This window comes from Pavona decussata, unplaced genomic scaffold, assembly GCF_977016875.1.
Source record: "Pavona decussata unplaced genomic scaffold, jaPavDecu1.1 SCAFFOLD_21, whole genome shotgun sequence".
NCBI classification, from domain to species: Eukaryota; Metazoa; Cnidaria; class Anthozoa; order Scleractinia; family Agariciidae; genus Pavona; species Pavona decussata.
Window position 1 is genome coordinate 4,106,581 of NW_028145444.1, and position 25,710 is coordinate 4,132,290.

The 25,710-nt window shown below is 38.6% G+C and overlaps 1 protein-coding gene and 1 pseudogene across 1 annotated transcript; both read right to left on the reverse strand.

Annotated features, from left to right (window-relative positions):
* Positions 1-2,099: 2,099 nt before the first annotated feature.
* LOC146486316 (QRFP-like peptide receptor) lies at positions 2,100-3,487 on the reverse strand (annotated as a pseudogene).
* Positions 3,488-15,108: 11,621 nt separating this feature from the next.
* Positions 15,109-17,878, reverse strand: LOC146486317 (uncharacterized). The gene has a single exon (XM_085096212.1). The coding sequence runs from the start codon at positions 16,099-16,101 to the stop codon at positions 15,166-15,168; it is 936 nt and encodes a 311-aa protein (XP_084952338.1). The 5' UTR covers positions 16,102-17,878; the 3' UTR covers positions 15,109-15,165.
* Positions 17,879-25,710: the final 7,832 nt, after the last annotated feature.

A 25,710-nucleotide genomic window follows, 5' to 3' on the forward strand; every position in this document is an offset into this window, starting at 1 on the left:
ACGACCGCTCGAGTCGTCATGTTGGGTTCAAGTTTATTACCGCTTGTGTATCTATCGATCACGTACGTGAAAACTAACTCTACTAATCCGCTGGAAGTAGCAGTTATAAATTCTAAAGTTCTATGCACAAGTCAAAAATAAAAACATCTAAACACATTTGTCCCATTTCGTACGTGATCATGCATATTTGCATAATTTGCTAATTCGCAAAATCACCAAAGATACAAACAAAACACGACCTGATGTTGCTCTCATGTATCTTATGGATGAAATGATAATGGCAATGGCTGTCACATCAGTATTAAAATTAGCCAGTACTAAATATACAGTAAGCAATAGAGCGGCCGACTTCAAAAAGATTTCCAGCTCCGTCGTCTTGCGTGCGATCGCTCGCCGCTTGGGGAGACACTTCACTTTTCTCCTCCGTTGCCCGCTCCGTTGTTTCTTCTAGGCTTCGCTTCCGCGGCTTTGTGTCCTTACTTAGCTCTCCCCCACTAAACGACAGAAAGGATCGAAGCGATTCCATCTCGGAAGCCGGTTTCAGAAGAACAACCTATTTCGAGACAGAGTTTGTTTACGAATTTTATCCTAATCATTTCAGAAATATCTCGAAAGGATAAGATTTTACCAGCCGATAAATGAATTTCCGATCTCAAAATAGACGAATAACTTAACTTTCTAAATTCTTCTCCTGTAGCCATATTCGTTGGATTGATTTTGAACAAAATAATTTGAACTAAAACAGCTTTTCCGCCGACTTCACGTCCTTTCGAATCGAAGTTGCGGAAACTTGAACGTTGCTAAAATAAGACCTTTGGTAATCAGCCAATCCGATACGCGCGTTTGGGATTTTTGATTGACAGTCTGAACGGTTCAGCCTGGTCTTATAGGATCGCTCCGTGTTTAAAGAACTCGATATATCGATTATTATATTGTACCTGGGCTTCTGCGCTATGGAGTTTCGGCAAGAGTTTTGCGCCATACTTAATTCATCGGAAACTTTCTTCTTTTTTTTCTTAGGACCAGTTTTCTTCTTAGTTTTCAACCACGGACTCTTTCCCTTCTTATTTTTCGCCATACACGATACGAAAAACAAATACAAGCGAAAACTTGGTGTGAATAAATCACAAGTTGCAAGCGTAAACAAAAGAGGAAGAGAGGCGACATGAAATGAACGACTCCGGATGTTTTACCGCGAAAAACATCACGGGAAGCCCGGACGCTGACACATTTTAATTGGCTTATAGCACTCTAGCGGGTGATAGAATTTCATATGAAAAAACTTTCTTCTTGATAATTCGCGCACGCATCAAAATTTGTAATATATATAAATTTTTTTTGAAAATGAAGCGAGACAAGTAATGTTTAATTTGGCCTTAAAATGTTTTTGGCAGAAAAAACGACTCTTGAAAGTATCCGGTAACTTTAACTTTGTATTGTCTCGGGCGGCGTTTACCATGGTAAAATATTTACCTAGGTAAGTAAACTCCAATACCTCGGTAAAATGGTAAAAGAAGGCATTGTATTTTTCATTCTCAGTATCATTTACAACTTTCTCTAGACAAACTTTGATCCTTCGTTGTGTAATTATTGACATTATTGTTCATTTATTTTCCCACCAGGGAGGATGCTGCATATTCAGCATATCCACGTCTCTACGCATATAACCATGCGTACTCTAGATATGCGTATGAGCAACCAGCTGAATTTCCCCCGCAGTATTGTGGAATGCCTATGCAAATAATGGCGCCTCAATGTGCTCAAGGTCCTCGGGTTCCACTAGTTCCACTAGTGAAGATTTATCAAGCGCCGCGCAGAATAAGAAATCCAGTCGATGGACTGAAACTGAAGAAAAAATCCTCATCGAGTTGTTCGGTGAGAACGAAGAGAAGCTTCGCTATAAAGCATATAATTCGCCAGAATGGGAATCTATTGCAAAGCAACTGCACGAGAGATGCAGGCGAGAACATGTTTTAAGCGACAAGACAGCGCAGCAATGCAAAAATAAAATGAGCAATCTCACCAAAAAATACAAAACAACTAAAGACAAGCCCCGGACCACTGGATATGGAAAAGGGAGAGATGATGAGAGTGACAAGGATCACGCAGAGGGCGAACTTGAGTTTGTGCCTAAGCATTATCAGGACAAGGACGAAATTCTCAGCAATCGAGAAGCCATCAATTGTCGACAGGTGTTGGAGAGTAGTTCGCCGATCGAAGCCCAGAGTTCCCCACAAATTGATCAGGACATCCGCGATAAAGAAATTTTCGGTGAGGATGTTTCCGCTGCTGTGTCCGCTTAAAAGAGGAAACTTTTCCAATCTGATGACTGTTCACAGAATCCCAAGAAAAACCACCGAAAATCATTTTTTTCGGAAGAGCAACCATTGTTTTTCTTTCACTCGACCCTTGAACGATTCGACATGAATTGAAACATATTCACTTTAACATTCGTAGGCCTATGTCGTACATCGTCGCTTGGCTCTCTGGTTGGGAATCCCGACATTTTAGAAGATTCCAAAGGCTCTGACGACATCTTTCATTTAGAAGAAAATAAACGCATGGATTAAGCGATGCGTTGGAGTAAAATATGAACTTGACTGCAAAGCTCCAATGGTCTATTCCACAAGGAATTTTTTCCTGCCACGCAAAAAGGTGTAACAATCCAGTGATATCTACAGGAAGTATACACATAACAAATAAAACTATGATGGCCAGAATTTTCTTAATGATCTTAGTGTCTTCTATTCGCCTTTGCCTTCTGAATGAGGACACTGTTTTCCAAAGTGATCTCTGTTTTATTATAGACCTGAACATGAGTGAATATAAAACCGTAATGACTGCCAAGGGGATGACAATTAAGATAACTGATATCGCCACGAAGTAGATTCTTTGAGCTTGTAGACTGTCAAACGCAGGTTCCCAGCTGAAGATGCAGTATCGTATGTTATTGACTTGTTTGAGACGCAATGTGTAAAAGTAATTACTGTGTAGACCCATAGCTATTAACCATATTAATGGAATAAGAACTCGTCTCCTAGGTGTAATGATGGGGTCTCGATATGGCTGAACCACTCCAGCATACCTATCTACAGTGATGACCAAGATACTTTGAATCGACACAGCGGTGGACATGTCTTGGAAGAAATAAAGAAGTTTGCATAGAATGAATCCAGTAGTCTCGTCAATCAGCCATGTTTGCACGCCGGTGAAGATTTGCGCGAGCTCTCGCGGAACGGCGAATGCCGATACCATTAAATCTGAGATGGCCGTATTTGCGATTAGCAAGTTGGTAGTCGTTTGCATATGTTTGTATCTGGCAATGATGGCGATGAGTGCAGAATTTCCGAGCAGTGAAAACAGCATAATGATAGAGTAACAAGCTGCTTTGACCAGTTTTTTTTTCCATAGGCTCATCTTTTGTGAATGGCATGCATTTGGGTCCAGTGGGGTTTGGGTTCGTTGAGTTCTCAAGCGAATCATCCATGGTACTACTCCAACTGCATTAAACGGAGCTTGACTTTCCTAGAATTAAAATTAAAAAAATTGTTGTTTAACGAGAAGCATTCAAGTCTGTGTATTAAAAAATGTGTTTATGTTTTCCTTGTATGCTATTATCACACAATGTCTTACCGTTTAGTTAACGATCACTCACAGCTTTTTTAATCAATAGCCAGCCGTCATGAATGAATTTCAAGCACGTTTGTTTCCATTTATTCTTTTCGAACAGCCTATCTTATCAGTATTCCATCTTACCCTTGCTTTAAATATTGTAAACGATTGATATACTTGGTGTCCGCTTATCTTCCTCGGTCCCTAATAAAGGCAACGAAGATTACTTGAACAACAAAACTGTCCTAATGTGTCTGATACGAGTTGCCTTATTTCTTTTATCTTCCAGCAGTAAAGAATTGGGTTGAGAGAAGAATTTAAGTAATGCAGACTTCCTCTAGATGCTCAAATGATTTCCGCTCTCATACCAGTCCATCCATTTGCTTTTATTACGATGATGGAAACTAAAAAGAGAACATAACAAACAACCAATGCCAACTGCACCCACGCTATGCTAGAAACCGTCTTCTTGTATTTTCCGATATTCAGTGGAGTCATTCCTTGCTTATTAAGGCGGTCTTGCACCTTAGCTTGGTGTTACTGCAATGTGAAAATTATCTTCGTGTAACAAAATATTGAGATAGATAAAAGGACCACTGAAAACACAACTGCTGTAGCGAAAATTATACGTATCAAATGGATCCAAAAGCCATGAGAAGTAAATAAATCCAAATGATATCCCAGCTAGCCAAACACAAACAGTGAGTGCACGAGTTCGCCTCAGTGTTACGACGTTTTTGTATCTGAGTCCCAACTTCAGGGCGAGAAGCCTGTCAACACTGATGGCGGTCGAGGTCACGATCGACGTTCCGCAAAGAACAAAACTTGAACCATTATATATTTGAATAATCTTTTGAACGAAGTTGAAGTTGAGGTTGTTCGTTATGCCACCAGCATTCAGCAGGAGGATGACAAAGAGCGGTTGTGATACGAGACCAATGACAAGATCAGTTGCTGCCAAGCATTGAAACAACAGTTTTGTTGGTGGATGAATAGAAGATGCTTTGTTAAGAGCAATGAGGATCAGGACATTACCCAGAGGCGCAATGATGGAAAGAAAAACGTTCAAAGTAGCGTAAGATACAGCTACTCCTGTTGGAATTATGTTTGCTTGTCTCACCGTGCTCGTAAAGTTCCTATTTTCAGGCCAGTTCGCTATTTTTGGCCGTTTCCTTAACGGTTTCAAATCAGAAACGCAGTTCGGCTTCACTGACAAACGAAATCAGACCAGTAGTTCTTTAATTTTTTGTTAGTTGTAGTGCCCTTCAGGTTACAAGCCAGCTTTCGAGGTGACTACACTGCTAAAACAAAGTTTTACTAGCGTACTTACTTAATTAAATATGCCATTTAATAAATATACACTTTAACCTGTCAGCTGTTTCAACAGCTCGTCTTTGAGTCTGTAGGTTATCGCAATTAAAATGTGGGCATTCATTGGGCACAATCTGGCAGTTATTTCCAATTGGCAACATTCACGCGGTTATAAATTAAAAAATTCTTAATGTACGTAAACAGCAATAATTTTTTCTGAGAGATGGTTATTGTTATTTAACACTGCAAAATATTTCCACCGTTCGGCTCTGGTGAGGAAAAAGCGCTGCGACTCAAATAACGGCTGCATTCACCATCTTTTAGTGCCGCAATTGTCAAACTCGTTCCCAGGGCCCTCTGTCTTCCTCCCTCGAAGAGAGAGGGTTCTGGGAACAAGGTTGTGCAATTATTTCATTGGCATAAAATATTAGAAAGACCAGTTGTCCTTTTTAAAAACTATAGTGCAGCTAACTTAAGAATAATGCGAAAAACACGACACACAGAAAACTGAAATAATGGAAGCCGTCAGTCACAGCAAATTCACTTCTTCTCACTTCACAGAATGTGGTGTTAGCCGGGAAAACGCCGAGATACCAACAAATCTTCTGGAGCTGAATCGCTTCTCTTTCCCGCCCATGAATAACCATGAATTAGAAAAAACGAAATTTTGTGAATTTAAAGAAAAAGTGGATTTTACATGGGAAATTTCAGAGTGACCAGTACTTCAGACCGGCAGATAATTTCCGTGTCGGTAGACTCCCAGATAATCCGAGACAGTCGGCATATACGATAACAGCAACAGATTAGTTGGGGATAAGTTCGTCTCATGGATTTGTAAGCGTCAGCGATGTTTGATATGAATCAGGGGTTATAACGTTTCATTTTCCACTGGATATCTGTTTGGATGGCCTTTATCGACTAAAACATTTGGGCTTATTCGTAAACTTAGAAAACCTACAGTTTATTCGCCAAAATGTGAGATTAAAATTTCGTAAAACTGTGAACAAAACTAATTCCTTTCGTTTTCAAGGTGGAAAAAATGTCTTTAAAAATGCGAAAAGGAGGGGGGGGGATCTAGCATTTCCGTATAGCGACCAACTAGTCGTAAATTCGAGGACGTAGAACTTTCTGCAACTTACATTTTCAGCTAAAGTATCCGAACAGAAACAAACGTGTCCTTAAAAGGATATAAAACGATCTGGGAACACAGGAGACAGCATTTTAAGTTCTTTGCTCAAATATTCTCGTTCTCGTTCATTTCTTACGCATACTTCGTGTAAATTTACAAAAAAGACCCTTCAGTTTGTTTATTAAAAGGATAAAGTGGTTTATGTAAAAAGATTACGAAGGTTGAGTTACTGACTTGTGTTTTCATCCAACACAAACCAATATAACTCGTCTTTTTTCTTTTCTATGACAGAGTATAGACATGTATGACTTAACTCGACAAAGCCGTCTTAATGTGTTCCTCGCGAGTTGACTCACTTCTTTTATCTCCCCGCAGTAAAGAATCACAGATTTAAAGACGAGTTTCGAAATGGAAACTTCTTGAAGAGAACCAAAAGATACCCTCGCTTATTCCCTCCCATCTGTTTATCTTTACGATTATAATGGAATAAAGCACGGAACATGACAAACGATCAATATCAGCCATGCTATGCTCGAAACTGTCGTCTTGTAGCGAGCTGTAGTGTTGCGCGGATTCACCCCTCCGAACGACAACTGCCAAAAAGACGAAGATTACCGAACCAATAAACACTTGACTTATCTCCACACTTAAAAATCTTGTGGAGTACTTTACGAAGCAGCTAGAGTTCACATCACAGAAAAAAAGTTGCCTCTGGTGTTCTGCTAAGTTGGCCGGATTCAGCTCACTTCATAGTTTAGTGGCCCAGGGCTACTGTTTAGATTTTGATTTGTTCAATGCTAAATACAAGCAAAGACGTTTACACAACGAAAACCCACAGCTTCGTTATATTTTAGCCCCTTCTCGGTAAGTTTTAAAGGTATTACTTTTCGTCTAGGTGGTTTCATTTGGTTGTTTCAGGTTTTAGTTCATGCCCACGAAACACACCATTTTGCTATAAATATCGAGTGAAGTTATTTTTAATGAGTGCCATCAGGACTGCTGTACTACTAATTCCCCGGGCTTGCTAGCCCTGCGAAGGAAATGTGGATTGACGTCGTCAAAGAAAAATCCTTAACCTCGTGGTATATGAACCCACGACCATTTTGCTGTTGCGTACCTGTTCCCTGTCCGGGTCGGTATCGTTTTCCTCATCTTCTGCAGGGTCCTGTTTTTTAATAAACCCCACACAGAATACCTTGGGTTGTAGAATTTGTCCCATCTTTTTACATGATGGGCCACGTTCTCCGGCTAAAATATCACAAATCATGTCTTTATATCTACTTGGTTAGAAGAGAACTTTTGGAAAGACTCAGTGATATTCGATCGGAACATTAAGCTCATCATAGCTGTCAAACGGAACATATTCTCTTGTGCCAACACGACTATACTTTTGCCGCTTTTGACTTACTACGGAACTGATTTTCTGAACAATGACCTCTTCTTGGTTGAAATTATTCACTATATTATCCGTTTTAGTCCTTTTCGCCCTCTGCTTGTTCGCAAACTCCATCCACTGCGCCATATTCGCTACCACATGTTTTTCAGAACACCGCGCCACTCGCAGGGAATCATCGTATTGATAGCCGTGGGCCAAGGGGAAAATAAGAATTGTTTTTGCATTTCATTGGATTTTATTTAATGTTTGTTTTGCGAAAGCAATGCAATTCGTTTCCATTCTATGGTAGTTTTTGAAACGCATTTGATTTTAATTTCAATTTTTAGTTACTGAAATTAATTTGCGTTGTTAGTTTACTTTTACTTTTATTAAATTTTCAATCAAGTTTTAGCATTTTAATTTTAATTTGAAAAATAGCCCTAAAAATAAACCCAGAGAAAAATTTCAACGTTTCCGTACTTCATTGTTAACTGAAAAAGTGCCTGGCAATAAGATGAACCCATCAGAGCTCGCTGAGTGATCAATCTGAAAACCTGAGACTCAGTATCTTTGATCTGTGAGAAAAGCACACTGTTACAGAGATTATTCCTGAATAATGCTGTGTTTACACTTGGACACTTACTGGGGTAATCATTTACTGACAAAACCTTGGTACATTTGTACATTGTTTATACTGGCTCAAATAACAGAGGTAAACCTGTCATCAATCAAGATCACGATCAAATCGAAATGGCGGCAAATTCTAAAATCCATGCATAAAATGCCCGCGTTTATAAGAGAAGCTGTGGCTCTTGTAGTCCTTTCGTTTCATTCTCTTGTTCTTGAGCTGCAAACTCAAGTCTCAAGATTTCAGCGGCTTTTGCTTTTGCAGCACCTTAAGAAGCGATTTATTTTCCTTCAAATTGCTCTTCAAAAGACAAGGCGCCTGGTCATGGCCGAGAAACTAATTTTGGTTTGAAACCCTTTTGAACGGAAATTTCGTTGAAGATTGGTGGAAAGAGAACTTCAGGATATCTAGACGTACGTTTGATTACATTGTCCGAGTGGTTGGTCGGGATTTGGCAAACAAATTAGCAATGCAATGATGTTAACTTTACCTCTCGTGTTGTTCGTCGTCGTGAGGATTAATGTCTTTGTCTTTTGCCATGACTCGTAGGTAGATAAAAAACAAACGTGAAAATGAAGTTGCGAAAACATGATCGAATGAGACTGACGCAATCTGGACACCACGGAATGCGAAATACTATGCGACCGCAAAGCTGATATATCTGTCATCTCGACCTTGGTTACCGACGTTAACACATGGCTGATCGAACGACCATGGTATCAGTTGGCATTTACATACGCAAAATATTTACCTAGGTAAATAAACTCCAATACCTCGGTAAAACGCTCGAGTGTAAACACAGCATGAGTTTGAGTAGAGAAATAAATTCAATAAAATGGTTGCTTTTTATTTCCCAGCATGGTTGGTTCGAACCACAAGACTAATAGTAACGGTGCCAGTTCAAATATAAATAATTTTACTTCACACAGATGAACTTACTTGAGCGCTAAAGAAGGTAAGGATGCTTTTTACAAGATCAACTGTTATAAATGTGCGCCAGTCTCGGAAGGAAGTTGAATAACAATACTGTACAAGTAAATGAGTGATTTATCATTCAGAAGCGCACATATCACAAATATCTCACAAAACGCAGATAGCATGCTGCTCTTCCCAAAAGGCTGAAAAGGAGACAATAAAATTTGCATACATTATTTCACCAATTATCGAAGGAGAAAATTAATTTGATTCGGAATCCTTTCCAGACGGATATGACCTGAAAGCTATGTTATGGCTCTTTTAAAATAGTCGAATTGCTAGGGATTCCAATTTGACAACTGTTCACAGAATCCCACGAAAAACCACCGTAAATATAATTTTTTGGCCGAAGAGTAACCATTGTTTTACTTTCACTCGACCCTACAAAAAAAGTCGTGAACGATTCAACATGAATTGAAACTTGTTCACTTTAATGTTCGTAGGGCCATGTCGTACATCGTCGCTTGGCTCTCTGGTTGGGAATCCCGACATTTTAGACGATATTTCTCATTCCGAAGAAAATAAATGCATCGATTAAGCGATGCGTTGGAGTAAAATATAAACTTGGCTTTCACTCGACCCTTGAACGATTCGACATGAATTGAAACATATTCACTTTAACATTCGTAGGCCTATGTCGTACATCGTCGCTTGGCTCTCTGGTTGGGAATCCCGACATTTTAGAAGATTCCAAAGGCTCTGACGATATCTTTCATTCAGAAGAAAATAAACGCATGGATTAAGCGATGCGTTGGAGTAAAATATGAACTTGACTGCAAAGCTCCAATGGTCTATTCCACAAGGAATATTTTCCTGCCACGCAAAAAGGTGTAACAATCCAGTGATATCTACAGGAAGTATACACATAACAAATAAAACTATGATGGCCAGAATTTTCTTAATGATCTTAGTGTCTTCTTTTCGCCTTTGCCTTCTGAATGAGGACACTGTTTTCCAAAGTGATCTCTGTTTTATTATAGACCTGAAAATGAGTGAATACAAAACCGTAATGACTGCCAAGGGGATGACAATTAAGATAACTGATATCGCCACGAAGTAGATTCTTTGAGCTTGTAGACTGTCAAACGCAGGTTCCCAGCTGAAGATGCAGTATCGTATGTTATTAACTTGTTTGAGACGGAATGTGTAAAAGTAATTGCCGTGTAGACGCATAGCTGTTAACCATATCAGTAGAATAAGGACTCGGCTCCGCCTTGGTGTAATAATTCATAAGCCTATTGACCTATCAAATGGTCGATAAAACATCCTTCTTATTTGTATGCGGTGTTTAATTTTTTTTTCTCTTATGCCAATTACCAACGTTCACAAAAGTCATCATTACTATGAACTCGGTAGTTAACTAACTTGCTTAAAAGGATGTTATGGTCTATCGTGTCGAAAGCCTTCTTTAAGATGAAACCATTTTCTATATTGACAGACCAGCTGTTGATAGCTTCTAGGAAAGTTGCTAGTGTACTATGAAGAGATCTGAACGGCCAGATTGACAATTGGCTAAAAGATTGTTGTCATTAAGGTACTTGTAGAATTGATGGAGTATGACTTTCAAATTTCAAATCAGGCACATCCCCATAACTCTCGCTCTTTTCCGTTTTTCTCCAGCAGATAGGGAGATACTAGAAACAAGATTGGTGTGAAAGTAATATATCAAACACGAGAAGGTGAGTTTCATCAGATATCTAAACACTGAGAGGTAGGTTGAAAAAACGAGGCGCAGCCGATTAAACACACTTTCGAGTGTTTAATGTGGCTTCTCAAATGATCAATAATTCTTTGAAAAATTCAAGGCTGAAGTTGGCAAAATTTTATGGTAATTAGGATCACATATCCAAACCACGGTCACGGTAGTTATTTTCTTTGTTTTCTCTTGATGAATTATTAATGAGTTTGAGAAGCGATTATCTAAACCACGTAAACTAGATTTGAAAAGTCGAACTCGTACTCGTAGTCAAATCTTAAGGTCGCTAATTTAAAAGCTACGACGATGGCAACCGCGACGACAACATCTCAAAATAATAGGTTTGACGTCGAAAAACAATCACTCTGCACGTGCGTTTTAAGTTTTGGTACATTTCTCTTGCTGCAAAACAACGAGGTGAATGAACCAAATTCAAGGTTTTGTGGAAAACGAAAGCACACGACAATTAATTTTTCATTCCGTTCTTGCTTAACTTGAACGCCACTCCTACCAAGTTGGATCCTGGGCAGATTGCGTTTTTGTACAAGTTGAACAAGTTGAAATTCGTTGGCGTTGCCGCCCCACTGACCGATTTACGAAGCCCTCCCAAGCTCGGAAACAAAGAAAATAAATAAGGGGAGCCCAGGCCTCTTCAGGTGAGAAGGGATGGGTAAGGCAGCTGCAGATTTCTTGTTTTTTCAAGGAAGGATCATCAATGATACTCTGTCGGGGGTTTACGTGTTGACGTTGTTTTCTTGGGGAGCTGTTTTATTGGGGTATTTTGTTTTAAGGTCTAGTTTGTTAGGGCTAATATAGAAAGGTTTTACAGCACTACAAAAGGGGTTACCTTTTCTGTCAAAAATGTTATATAAAAGAATAAGGGTTTGGGTTTCGGGGCGGAGCATCCCTGAAAAAAAAAACTCCGTTGAGTGCCTCTCGCCCCCCACCCCCACCCCCTCCCCCTTCTCGCTGTCTTGCTACAGTCAACTGTCATATTAAACAATTACTCTACCAGCGTGCGTTGGATACGAGATGATACTTGTATCGAACAAGCGCGGATGCACAACTGTTCTATTAAAAACAACACGACCGAATCCCTATATCTTGCTAATTTTGGAAATATTTTCTTTATTTCAAATATGCGTACTCTTACCGTATTTGCATGGTATTTATACCCAGCCGCTAAACCAATCAAACATGTGGAATTCCCTTTTTATGATAAGCTACTTTTTAATAACAACCAATTAGTCCGGAAAGTGTTCTTCAACAAACATTCAGTGAACTAGCAGGTGTTTGCCATTGTAATATTTTTAGAACTGTTTCATTTCTTTATATAATGCCATAGATTGTTAAGAGCTGTTGTTATGTTTTTATACCCTTGTATCAAGGCCAGTGTACCTATTTATTTTATTACACAATGTCTTATTGTCTAGTTAACGATCACTCACAGCTTTCTTATTCATTAACCAGCCGACATGAATGAATTGCAAGCACACCGAAGGATGAATAAATTAGCACGTACATAGGTATAATTGCCGGTTATAGTCCTTTTGCAGAAGACCCCAATGGTTTAAAACAAACAACAATAAAACAGATGCCAAACGCTGGTCTGCGAATGCATGTATTCAAAAGTAAATTGTTTTCATAACAAGTTTTCAGCATTGTCAGCGTCCCTTCTAAAATCTAAACGAACCCAGAGTCGGTAAGCTTCGCTCTCGTTACCAACTATTCGGCTCGTTGTTTCTACAGATAGGCCTTTTTGTTCAGTTGTAAACCTTCCGTGATAGACCGTTTTGTCTGGTTACGTTTGTTTCCATTGATTCTTTTTGATCAGCCTATCTTATCAGTATTCTATCTTACCCTTGCTTTAATATTGTAAACGATCGTTGCGCCGGGTTTCCGCTTATCTTCCTCGGTCCCTAATAAAGGCAACGATTACTTGAACAACAAAACTGTCCTAATGTGTCTGACACGAGTTGCCTTACTTCTTTTATCTTCCAACAGTAAAGAATCGGGTTGAGAGACGAATTTAAGTAAAGAAGACTTCCTGTAGATGCCCAAACGATTTCCCCTCTCACACCAGTCCATCCACTTACTCTGATTATTATGATGGAAACTAAAAAGGGAACATAACAAACAACCAATGCCAACTGCACCCATGCTATGCTAGAAACCGTCTTCTTGTATTTTCCGACATTCTGTGGCGTCATTCCTTGCTGATTATGGCGGTCTTGCACCTTAACTTGGTGTTGCTGCAATGTGAGAATTATCTTCGTGTAACAGAATATTGAGATAGATAAAAAGACGACTGAAAGCACAACTGCTATAGCGAAGAAGATATGTAACAAATGAATCCAAAAGAAGTAAATAAATCCAACTGATATCCCAGATAGCCAAATACAAACAGTGAGTGCACGAGTTCGCCTCAGTGTTACGACGTTTTTGTATCTGAGTCCCAACTTCAGGGCGAGAAGCCTGTCAACACTGATGGCGGTCGAGGTCGCGATCGACGTTCCGCAAAGAAAAAAGCTTGAACCATAATTTATTTGAATAATCTGTTGAATGGAGTTGAAGTTGAAGTTGATCTTTATGCCGCCAGCATTCAGCAAGAGGATGACAAAGAGCGGTTGTGATACGAGACCAATTAAAAGATCAGTTGCTGCCAGACATTGAAATAACAGTTTTGTTGGTGGATGAATAGAAGATGCTTTATGAAGAGCACTGAGGATCAGAACATTACCCAGAGACGCAATGATGGAAAGAAAAACGTTCAAAGTAGCGTAAGATACAGCTACTCCTGTTGGAATTATGTTTGCTTGTCTCAGCGTGCTCGTAAAGTTCCTATTTTCAGTCCAGTTCGCCATTTTTGGCTGTTTCCTAAACGGCTTCAAATCAGAAAACGCAGTTGCTTCACTGACAAACGAACTGGGTTTTAATGAGACCGGTCGTTGTTTAATTTTTTTGTTAGATGTGGTGCCCTTCAGGTTACAAACCAGATTTCGAGGTGACTACACTGCAAAAAACAAAGTTTTACCAGCGTACTTGCTTAAATATACCCATTTTAACCTGTCAGCTGTTTCAACAGCGCGTCTGTGAGTCTGTAGGTTATCGCAATTAAAATGTGGGCATTCATTGGGCACAATTTGGCAGTATTTATGTAGCCACATTACGTTTTTTTCAATTTGCAACATTCACACGGTCATAAATTAAAAAATTCTAAATATACGTAAACAGCAATAATTTTTTCAGCGAAATGGTTGTTGTTATTCAACACTCCAAAATATTTCCACCGTTCGGCTCTGGTAGTTCGTCCGGCGAAAAGAGCGCTGCAACTCAAACAACAGCTGCATTCGCCATTTTTTTAGTGCTGTAAAAATAAACTCGTTCCCAGGGCCCTCTCTCTTTCTCCCTCGAAGAGAGAGGAACCTGGGAACAAGGTTGTGTTATTATTTTATTGGCATAAGATATTAGCAAGACCAGTTGCCCTTTTTAAAAAAGTGAAGCTAGCTTAAGAATAATGCGAAAAACACGACAAACAGAAAACTGAAATAGAAGAAGCCGTCAGTCACAGCAAATTTACTTCCCCTCACCTCACAGAATGTGGTGTTAGTCGCGGGATAGCGCAGGGATACCAACAAATCTTCTGGAGATCTCTTCTCTTTCCAGCCTAAATTCTCCCTCCCCTTTCCCCCCACTTTCCCGGCAAATCGACCCATTTCCTGTGCTTTCTGTCTGAACGTTATAAAAGCTTGGGTGAAACATAGACAAAAGTGCATCTAGTAGCCGTACCATGAATTAGAAGAAACGGAATTTTGTGGATTTAAAAAAAAGTGGATTTTATATGGGAGATTTCAGGGTGACCAGTACCTTAGACCGGAAGATAATTTCCGTGTCGGTAGACTCCCGGATAATCCGCGACAGTCGGCATATATGATAACGGCAACAGACTAGTTGAGGAGAATTTCTTCTCACGGATTTGTCAGCGTCAGTAATGTCTGATAAGAATCAGGGATTGTAACGGTTCATTTTCCACTGGATATCTGTTCGGATGGCCTTTATCGGCTAAAACATTTGGATTTATTCGTAAACTGAGAAAACCTAAGTTTATTCGCCAAGATGTGAGATCAAAATTTCGTAACACTGTGAACAAAACTAATTCCTTTCGTTTTTAAAGGGGGAAATATGTCTTTAAAAATGCGAAAAAAGGGAAGAACTAGCATTTCCGTATAGCGATTAACAAGTAAATTCGAGGACGTAGAACGTTCTGCAACTTACATTTTCAGCTAAAGTATCCGAACAGAAACAAACGTGTCCTTAAAAGGAAATAAAACGATCTGGGAAGACAAGAGACAACATTTGAAGTATTTTGCTTAAATGTGTAAAAAAGAATGAAGATAGGCCTGCGCGACTCCCACTCGCGTGTTTTTAGCCATGTTCAGTTATAGTTTTGCTCTAACGAGTATGTCTTTCAGGGAACGCCCTCTCTTGTATGAGATTAGTGGCGGTTCCTTAAAAATCTCTCTGAGCTTTGGTTGTTGTTCTATTAAATACCATTTGCTCATAAGGATTTCCTTTAAGTTTGGCACTGATGGATGATATTGTGTTACAAACGGCAAGATTCTTTTATTTTCTTTATTCTTTTGTTGGAGGGCTTGTGATCTGTTTTGAAAATTTACTTCCGCGAGGTTTTTTTTGATAAACCCTTTAGGGTAACCTCTCTTTGCAAGGTGCTTTTTAAAGGTTCTAATTTTCTCTTCAAATAATGTTTTAGAAGAGTTTGTACTCAGAAGTCGTAAAGCCTCTCCTTTCACAAATCCCCTTTTGACACCGGTTGGGTGACAGGACGAGAAATGTGTATATTGAAATGTCTCAGTCGGCTTGAAGTGGGTTCGCTCATCAAGTACTGATTTTGTCTCGAATCTTGCGCCTTTGTAGATAATGGTGTCCAAGAAAGTTATTTCGGTATCTGAAACTTCAGCCGTGAATTTGATTGTAGGGTGGTGTTTTTTTGCTTGTTCAATGAATTGCGTAATTTCTCCTCTGTTGGTGTTCCAGAGGGAGAATATGTCGTCAATGTAGCGTTTCCAAACGAGCGGTTTGATTGCGCTTTGGCTCATGATTTCTGTTTCAACTCTGCCCATGAAAATATTGGCAAATGCGACTGCCATCTTTGTTTCCATGGCTGTTCCATGTGTTTGGAGATAATTCTTTCCATTAAACTGGAATGAATTTTCTTGTAAAATAAGCCTGAGCGCTTCTTTAAGTAGTGGAGTAGGGATAGGAGGTTTATTTTCGTAGAATGCATCGTATGCTCTGCATACTGTTTGGATTCCCTCCTCCTGTGGTATGTTTGTATATAGGCTCGTTACGTCCATTGAAACAAGAAAAATCCCCTTTGGGGCTTTTGTTCTCTCTATGAAGTTAATGAATTCAGTTGTGTCTTTGAGATATGATCTCTGCTGTTGTGCTATAGGCTGAAGAATTCTATCAACAAATGATGATAGTTTCTCTGTAGGGCCATCACATCCCGATATTGTGTGTGTAGAAGACCGGAATTCGAGGCGGGTTTGATCTTTCACAAAGCCATTTTTTAGTTGTTTCGTCTATGTGGTTTTTGTGGTAGAGTTCATTAACTAGTTTTAGAACTCTGCGGTTTGTCTCCTCTACCATTGGTTCTTCAAGTGGTCTGTAGTGTTCTTTGTTATCTAGTTGAATTTGACCTTCTTTGATTTTGTCTTGTATGCTGAGTACAACAGTGGTCGTCCCTTTATCTGCCTTTTTAAGGTTGATCTCTTTGTCGTGCTTTAAGGCCTTGAGTTCCTTTTGTTCGGCTGTTGGCAGATTATGTTTTGGCTTTGTGGGTTTGGTTTCTGCAAGTTGTATTTTAACCTCTTCTAAATAACTCTCTAGGGCAACTGATCGTTGTATTGGTGGTTTCCACGTAGATTTGACATGGAACGGATGTGGTTCTTTATCCTGCCCGTGAAACATATATCTTAGTCTCATTCTTCTTGCGAAATTCTCAAAGTCACGCAAGAGTTGTAGTTGCATTTGTTTTTCGTTAGTCACGGGTGTAGGGATAAATTTAAGCCTTTTTGCTAATAAGTTAATTTGATCTTTGGTAAGATCTTTGTTGGAGAGGTTTTTTATGTGGTTTTTGTTTGCCTCAAACTGTGCATTTATATTTCTGTTGTTTTTGATTTGTTTGCGGTCTTTGCGCTTTCTGTTCGACAAGTGTTTTGTTACTTGTTTCCGTCTGGCCCCGTCATTATTTAATGACTCAGAGAACAGGCATGTGTACTGTTTAAATTGTTTATTTTCTTTGCCTTCTACAGTTGACATTAAATCGTTGAACTCGGCTATTCTCTTTTCTAGGTTCTCTGCTATCTTGTAGATATTGCTCATTGTTTCATTGCTCTCTCTATTCATCGAGTGTGTTACTTTCTTGGTTTTTGAAAATCTAGTTACATCAGTGTTGGTGGTTTTCTTTGGAACTTTAGGTCGTTTTTCACGCTTGATTTCCGATCTAAAACGATCGGTTTCGCGGTAATGAAAACGAGTTAGAGCCTTAACGAACTCTTGTTCCGCAGTTTCGCGGATGCGTTTAATGTCAGTTTTGACTCTAATGCGAGCTCATGCCGTATACTTCAATGATTCCGGGCATGTTCCTCTTTCGGAGTGCCTTTTGAGTGCTTTTATCGCCTTTTCGGCATGATTTAGCTTCTCTTCTGCTGACAGTGTTTGGCTGTAACTGCGTTTTCTGCTCTGCTGCATGGGTTTTGGCTCTTTCCTGCTCTCCTTGTACTGCTGTTTTTTTGGCGGCCTTTGGCTGCTTTCAAGATCCTCGTGGTCCGACTCATCGGGCCCGGCAAGGAGCTCGTCTTCATTTTCACTTGGTTCCGTTACTTCCATTGGATTTTCTTCTGTTTCAGAGGCATTTTCTTTGCTTGTGCCAGGGACAGCTAGTAGTCCTTCTGACGTTAGTAAAGTTCTCAACATGTTCTGTTTAGTGATGGTCAGGCAAGACCGCGGTTTCGATCCTAATCTTGTGGATCTCTTCAGTTGCCGATTTTTTGAGAAATGATAGAGATGAGTTCTCGGTATCATTTCAAATGTTCGCGCTCCTCTTTGAGATTTTATACTCGTTGGAAGGATCGAAAATCCCTTGTTCCTATTGGTTCCTCTATTGACCAATCATATAACTGTGATTTCGATCCTTGCAGGTTAAGCTTGAGTTGTGTTTTCTGTGATGGCTAAATCGTTGAATTTCAAACATATGCTGGTATGTTACCTTAAGATGGTTGATCATGTAGGATTGTGATGTTGTTTTCTTGCGTATTGCCGAGTCAGAATGACTCTTTTGATTGTTGTATTCAAGAAAACGTATGTTTTCTTCTCTGTTTCGTTCAGTTTGCACAGCATATGTTTAGCTGGTGTGGTAAACCGCAATGAATGTTTCTCACTGCGTGAGACGGGGCCTATCTGATAAGCATACTCAGTGTAAAAAGGAATGAAGATAGGCCTGCGCGACTCCCACTCGCGTGTTTTTAGCCATGTTCAGTTATAGTTTTGCTCTAACGAGTATGTCTTTCAGGGAACGCCCTCTCTTGTATGAGATTAGTGGCGGTTCCTTAAAAATCTCTCTGAGCTTTGGTTGTTGTTCTATTAAATGCCATTTGCTCATAAGGATTTCCTTTAAGTTTGGCACTGATGCATGATATTGTGTTACAAACGGCAAGATTCTTTTATTTTCTTTATTCTTTTGTTGGAGGGCTTGTGATCTGTTTTGAAAATTTACCTCCGCGAGGTTTTTTTGATAAACCCTTTAGGGTAACCTCTCTTTGCAAGGTGCTTTTTAAAGGTTCTAATTTTCTCTTCAAATAATGTTTTAGAAGAGTTTGTACTCAGAAGTCGTAAAGCCTCTCCTTTCACAAATCCCCTTTTGACACCGGTTGGGTGACAGGACGAGAAAGGTTCTCGTTCTCGTTCATTTCTTACGCATACACTGTGTACTTCGTGTAAATTTACAAAAAAGACCCTTCATTTTGGTTATTAAAAGGATAAAGTGGTTTATGTAAAAAGATTACGAAGGTTGAGTTACTGACTTGTGTTTTCATCCAACACAAACCAATATAACTCGTCTTTTTCCTTTTCTATGACAGAGTATGACAGAGTTATGTGTGACTTAACTCGATAAACAACAAAGCCGTCTTAATGTGTTCCTCGCGAGTTGACTCACTTTTTTTATCTTCCAGCAGTAAAGAAAATGGAAACTTCTTGAAGAGAACCAAAAGATACCCTCGCTTATTCCCTCCCATCTGTTTATCTTTACGAATCGATTATAATGGAATTCGAATAGAACGCGGAACATGACAAACGATCAATATCAGCCATGCTCTGCTAGAAACCGTCGTCTTGTAGCGAGCTGTAGTGTTGCACGGATTCACCCCTCCGAACGAAAACTGCCAAAAAGACGAAGATTACGGAAACCAATAAACACTTGACTTATCTCCACACTTAAAAATCTTATGGAGCACTTTACGAACCGTCTAGAGTTCACATCACAGAATAAAAGTTGCCTGTAGTGTTCTGCTAAGTTGGCCGGATTCAACTCACTTCATAGTTTTGTGGCCCAGGGCTATTGTTCAAATGTTGATTTGTTCAATGCCAAATACGAGCAAAGACGTTTGCGCAGCGAAGAACCACAGCTTCGTTATATTTTAGCCCCTTTATTACTTTTCGTCTAGGTGGTTTCGTTTCGTTTTTTCAGGTTTTAGTTCATGCCCACGAAACACACCATGTTGCTATAAAAATCGAGGGCTGCTGTCCTACTAGTTCCTCGGGCTTGCTAGTCCTGTGAAGGAAATGTGGATTGCCGAAGTCAAAGAAAAATCTTTAACCTCGTGGTATTAGAATACCTTGAGCTGTGGAATTTGTCCCATCTTTTTACATGAAGGGCCACGTTCTCCGGCTTAAATATCACAAATCACGTCTTTCTTTATTTGGTTAGCAAAGAACTTTTGGAAAGAGTCAGTGATATTTGATCGGAACATTAAGCCCATCATAGCTGTCAAACGGAACATATTCTCTTGCGCCAACACGACTATACTTTTGTTGCCTTCGACTTACCTCATTTTCTGAACAATGATCTATTCTCGGTTGAAATCATTCACTATATTATCCGTTTTAGTCCTTTTCGCCCTCTGCTTGTTCGCAAACTCCATCCACTGCGCCATATTCCCTACCACATGTTTTTCAGATCACCGCGCCACTCGCAGGGAATCATCGTATTGATAGCCGTGGGTCAAGGGGAAAATAAGAATTGTTTCTGCATTTCATTTGGATTTTATTTAATGTTTGTTTTTCGAAAGCAATGCAATTGGTTTCCATTCTATGGTAGTTTTTGAACCGTATTTGACTTTAATTTCAATTTTTACTTTGAAACTAATTTGCGTTGTAAGTTTAATTTTACTTTTATTAAATTTTCAATCAAGTTTTAGCATTTTAATTTAATTTTGAAAAATAGCCCTAAAAAAACATCCAGAGAAAAATTTCAACGTTTCCGTACTTCACTGTTAACTGAGAAACAGCCTGGCAATGAAATGAACCCATCAGAGCTCGCTGAGTGTGATCAATCTGAAAACTTAGACTCAGTATCTTTGATCTGTGAGAAAACCACACTGTTACAGAGATTATTCCTGAATAATGCTGTGTTTACACTTGGACACTTACCGAGGTAATCATTTACTGACAAAACCTTGGTACATTTGTACAGTGTTTATACTGGCTCAAATAACCGAAGTAAACCTGTCATCAACCACGATCACGATCAAATCGAAATGGCGGCAAATTCTAAAATCCATGCATAAAATGCCCGCGTTTATAAGAGAAGCTGTGGCTCTTGTAGCCCTTTCGTTTCATTCTCTTGTTCTTGAGCTGCAAACTCAAGTCTCAAGATTTCAGCGGCTTTTACTTTTGCAGCACCTTAAGAAGTCGAGGCGAAAGCGATTTATTTTCCTTCAAATTGCTCTTCAAAAGACAAGGCGCGCTAGCCGTGCCTGGTCACCCTTTTGTACGGAAATTTCGTTGAAGATTGGTGGAAAAGAGAACTTTAGGATATCTAGACGTACGTTCGATTACATTGTCCGAGTGGTTGGTCGGGATTGGCAAACAAATTAGCAATGCAATGATGTTAACTTTATCTCTCGAGTTGTCCGTCGTCGTGAGGATACAAATGCAATATAAAAAACAAACGTGAAAATGAAGTTGCGAAAACATGATCGAATGAGATTGACGCAATCTGGACACCAAGGAATGTGAAATACTATGCGACCGCAAGCGGATATATCTGTCATCTCGACCTTGGTTACCGACCTTAACCATGCCTGATTACTGGGCTAATCGAACGACCATGGTATCAGTTGGCGTTTACATACGCAAAATATTTACCTAGGTAAGTAAACTCCAATACCTCGGTAAAACGCTCAGATGTAAACACAGCATGAGTCTGAGAAAAGAACTAAATTCAATGAAATGGTTGCTTTTTATTTACCAGCATGGTTGGTTTTTTTTATTTTTTTTATTTAGTCATTTTTTTATTTATTTATTTTTTAATTTGCCCCATTCTTTATACAATCAATAGGTTTTCTACATTATACATATATATTGTTGGCAGGAGATCCCAGCAAGTTTTTGCAAACTTTTCTTTATGGGATCCCCTATTTCTTAATATTTTCTATTGTTATATAATTTGATAGCTGTCCTGCCTGTCAAATATATATACGTACCTAATTAATATGAAGATTAATATTAGGATTATAGTAGTAAAAGATTGTGATGGCGATGTCGGTAATTTAAATTTTATGTACTGATGTCCGAGCAATAGATCTGCTTCACTTTCCGCTTAAATGAAAAGTAGGATTTAGCATCTTTCACCTCATCAGGGAGATTATTCCATAATTTAGCACCTGTAGCTTTCAGAGAGAAATTTCCATAATTTGTTCTAGTATACCGAATATGTAACTTTGCTGAAGATCTTGTATTATACTGATGAAATTGTTTGTTTTGTACAAAATAGTTTTTAAAAGTATTTGGTAACATGTCTGTTCTTTGTGAGTACATAAAAAGACTAGTTAGAAAAGTATTAAGCTGGAATATGTCTTGTATTTTTAGTTGTTTGAACAATGCAGTAGTTGAGTCTTGGTATCTTGAGAAAGTCATGAGACGAATAATTTTTTTCTGTACCTTGTAAAGACATTTTAGTGTGGATGCATGATTACTACCCCATACAATATTACAATAGGTAAAATATGGATATATCATTGTGAAGTAAACATTTTTTAAAGTAATTTTGTTTACATAGTGTCTTAACTTGGCTATAATACCAGATAATTTTGATGTCTTATTACTTATGTAGTTAATGTGATTTTTCCAAGTAATTTTATCATCTATTCTAACACCTAGGAATTTTGTCCATTTTACCTGCTCTATATCTCGTTGATTGATTTTAACGCCTAAGTGCATATCTAATTTTTTCCCCTTTGTCTTAAAAATCACAAAAGTCGTTTTACTGGTATTTAGGGTTAGTTTGTTTGAGCATAACCAATCGGATACTTTACTAATTTCTTCATTAGCAATTTGCAATAGTTGATTTATATTTTTGTGCTTAAAGAAAAGATTTGTGTCATCTGCAAACAGAATATAATGAAATAAATTAGAACTTTTATGAAAGTCATTTATATATATAAGGTACAATAGTGGCCCTAATACAGATCCTTGTGGGACTCCGCATCTTATTGTGTTAGGTTTTGATAATACATTGTTATACTTAACTATTTGTTGTCTATTTGTTAGATAATTTTGAAACCATTATGACGGTGTTCCTCTTATTCCGCAGTGTTCCAATTTACTGATTAAGATTTCATGATCAACTGTGTTAAGCGCTTTTGATAAATCTAGAAATATACCAATTGTATATTCGTTATTTTCTATTGCTGAAGTAATCTTATCGACAAGTTCTATAATTGCTTGTTGAGTTGAGCGCTTTGCTCAGAAGCCATACTGATGATCAGAGAGAATATGATGTTTGTTTAAATAAGATATTAATCTCCTGTACATAAGTCGCTCGAACCACAAGACTAATAATAATAACAGCGCCAGTTCAAATATAAATAATTTTACTTAATACGGATGAACTTACCTTAGCGCTAAACAAGCTAAGGATGCTTTTTTGACTTTTTACAAGATCAACTGTTATAAATGTGCGCCAGTCTCGGAAGGAAGTTGAATAACAATACTGTAAAATTAAAAGAATGATTTATCTTTCAGAAGCGCACATATCACAAATATCTCACAAAAGGCAGATAGCATGCTGCTCTTCCCAAAAGGCTGAAAAAGAGACAATACAATTTGCATACATTATTTCACTAATTATCGAAAGAGAAAATTAATTTGATTCGGAATCCTTTCCAGACGGATATGACAGTAGTTAGATAATTGGGCATATAAGCACACTTTTGAAAATATCACTGAATTCATACCTTTTTGGCCGCCATCTTGGATTTATGCATGACCTTGGGATTTCAGTCTTTGAATTCAACACCTAACTCCTGCAACGGAGACGTCAAAAACCTAAATCCTCGGTTTTTCAAAAACCTAAATTTTTATCTTCGTTTTTCAAAAACCTAAATCCTCACTTTCATAAATGACACCAAACTGATCCCCAACTCACAAACAATCATCGATTAAATCCAACCAACTCATCAATCGCTGATTTGAATGATGAATACAATATTTTTGAACATCAATTTGGATATAATTAACCTGTTATAAAGAAAAAAATAATCATAAATAATTTAAATTTATGGTTGTTGTATGACTGGATGCCGTTACTGTCACGCGTGACGTTGTGTGACTTGTCACGAAAATGGACAAAACCCTGAACGTGGGGTGCTCAGTTGGCTGTTTACTTGCCTGGCCCCAGCCAGGTCTTTTTCCCGCCGCTGACAAGGCGGCTGTCCCTTTCCCAGTTTACCTCTGGGACCGAGGTTGAGTCCTGGGACGAACTCTGAGCACCCCGCTGTAAACCAGTAGGGCCTGAGCGGGCTCACCCTGGAGGTACCGTCTACTGGAAGACATCCCACACTACTCAGTAATTCACCATCTGCACAAGCCGTTAAACAGGTTTCAGTCAGGGGCCAACTGACACCACCCTAAAGCTTCACCAGAGTTTGTGAACTAATATAATAATGGCCTGATTACCTATATATTACACTCAGTTCTGAAATTTCTACACTTGTGGTGCTATTTTTCTGTATATTGCGTAATATTGCTTGATTTGGATTAACACGCATGCGCTTTCATGCATGTTCACGATAACACAACCCAAAGCGGACTGGACACTAGTTTGTTAATACACGTGTCGGCCATTTTGTCGCCATTTTGTGAAGAGCTTGTGTTTTGATGTTTTCGTTCATGTTTTGGGATTTTTTGGACATTTATTTTTCCACTTTCATCGTTCTGATGTTTGTAGACGCTTTTTGAGGTAAGAATATCATTTATCTTGCACACAACAATAGATTTTTTTATTGGATCGACTCGCTATCGAATATTCGTGAGGCCGTGACTGTATCGAATAGAATGAGCTTATTTATTTTTGAACATCGACTAAATCCTTGATTGGGATCCAAGAATTAAAGGTATCATTGTATCCTTTCCACTTTACCAAAGCTTGTTTCTTCTTGTAATCTCTCCTGATAACTTTATCGATTCTGAATTTCTCCTGTTTGGCTTTCAATAATTCTGGTTCATAAAAGCTGCCTTGTATCTCTTCATTATTGAGATCTTTCAGTTTATATGTGATCGGATTGGTGTATTGAATTTTATCGATAATGAAGACCTCTTCTGACCAGTTTTCTGTATAACCTCGATCAAACAGCTTTCTTTTATACTTTGATATTCTAACCTTTTCACCAACTTTAAATTTTGCTTGGGATGACGATTGTGTTAAATTGCCAAATAGATTGAAGTAAACAGTCCCTTTATTCTTTTTCTTAGATGCTTCTGTCGGTGTCATTTTTATTGAACTGTGTTTAGTGTTATTATACTGCTTCAATATTTCAGGCAAAATATCCAGATACATTGTATTGCCTTGAGCAGTGAATCGTTTCCACATTTTATTTTTAATCGTTCGCTTCCAGCGCTCAACAACTGATGACTTCTCTTCATTTTCAGTCGAATACAGTGTAGTGTTATGTTTATTGTTGTAGAACTCTGAGCCTTTATCAGTCCATAGATACTTTGGCCTTCGACCCTCTTTGAATATGCTTTGAAATGCTTTAGTTATAGTCTCACCTTTTTTATCTTTTAATGGAACAATCCAACCGTATTTACTGAAAACATCTATAGTCATTAGAAGATACCTACTACCTCTATTCCATTTACTGAATTGTTGCATTTCAACAAGGTCAGCAGCCCATATTTCATCAATATTATTTACAATAACACGCCGCCGAGTAAAGTTACGCCTTATGGGTTTATGCAGCTCATTAGCTAATTTTTCTTGCCAGTTTTCCTCTTTACCCGACGGCTTTTGACGTTTTTTGGAACCCCAAGACCCAGTTTCTGTTTTGTATTTATTGCATTTCTTGCCAACCAATGTCCCCATTGTCGTTCGGAATATGGAACAGCATCCAATGACTTTACCATCTTTTTGTCAGCTTTTAATTTACATTTTTTGTCATCTTTGCAGACTGAATAATCAACATTATGTTGCATGGCTATTGCATCTGTTTTGCCTGTTGGGTTATCATATATTTCCAATATTTGTCCAGTTTTTGGATTCCATTTGACTTGATTCTCCAAATCATTGTATGGACCAGTGTATTTATGACCAGGTAATACCCAACCAGCTTTGGGTTTTGGGAGCTTACCAATCATTTTGTGTATATCAATTGAACCACCGCTTTTGGGTCGTCCTTTGATTC

What these genes read in the sequence shown, in the direction of transcription:
- LOC146486317 (XM_085096212.1), bottom strand. Translation starts at nt 16,101, where the DNA reads ATGGACGTAACGAGCCTATATACAAACATACCACAGGAGGAGGGAATC.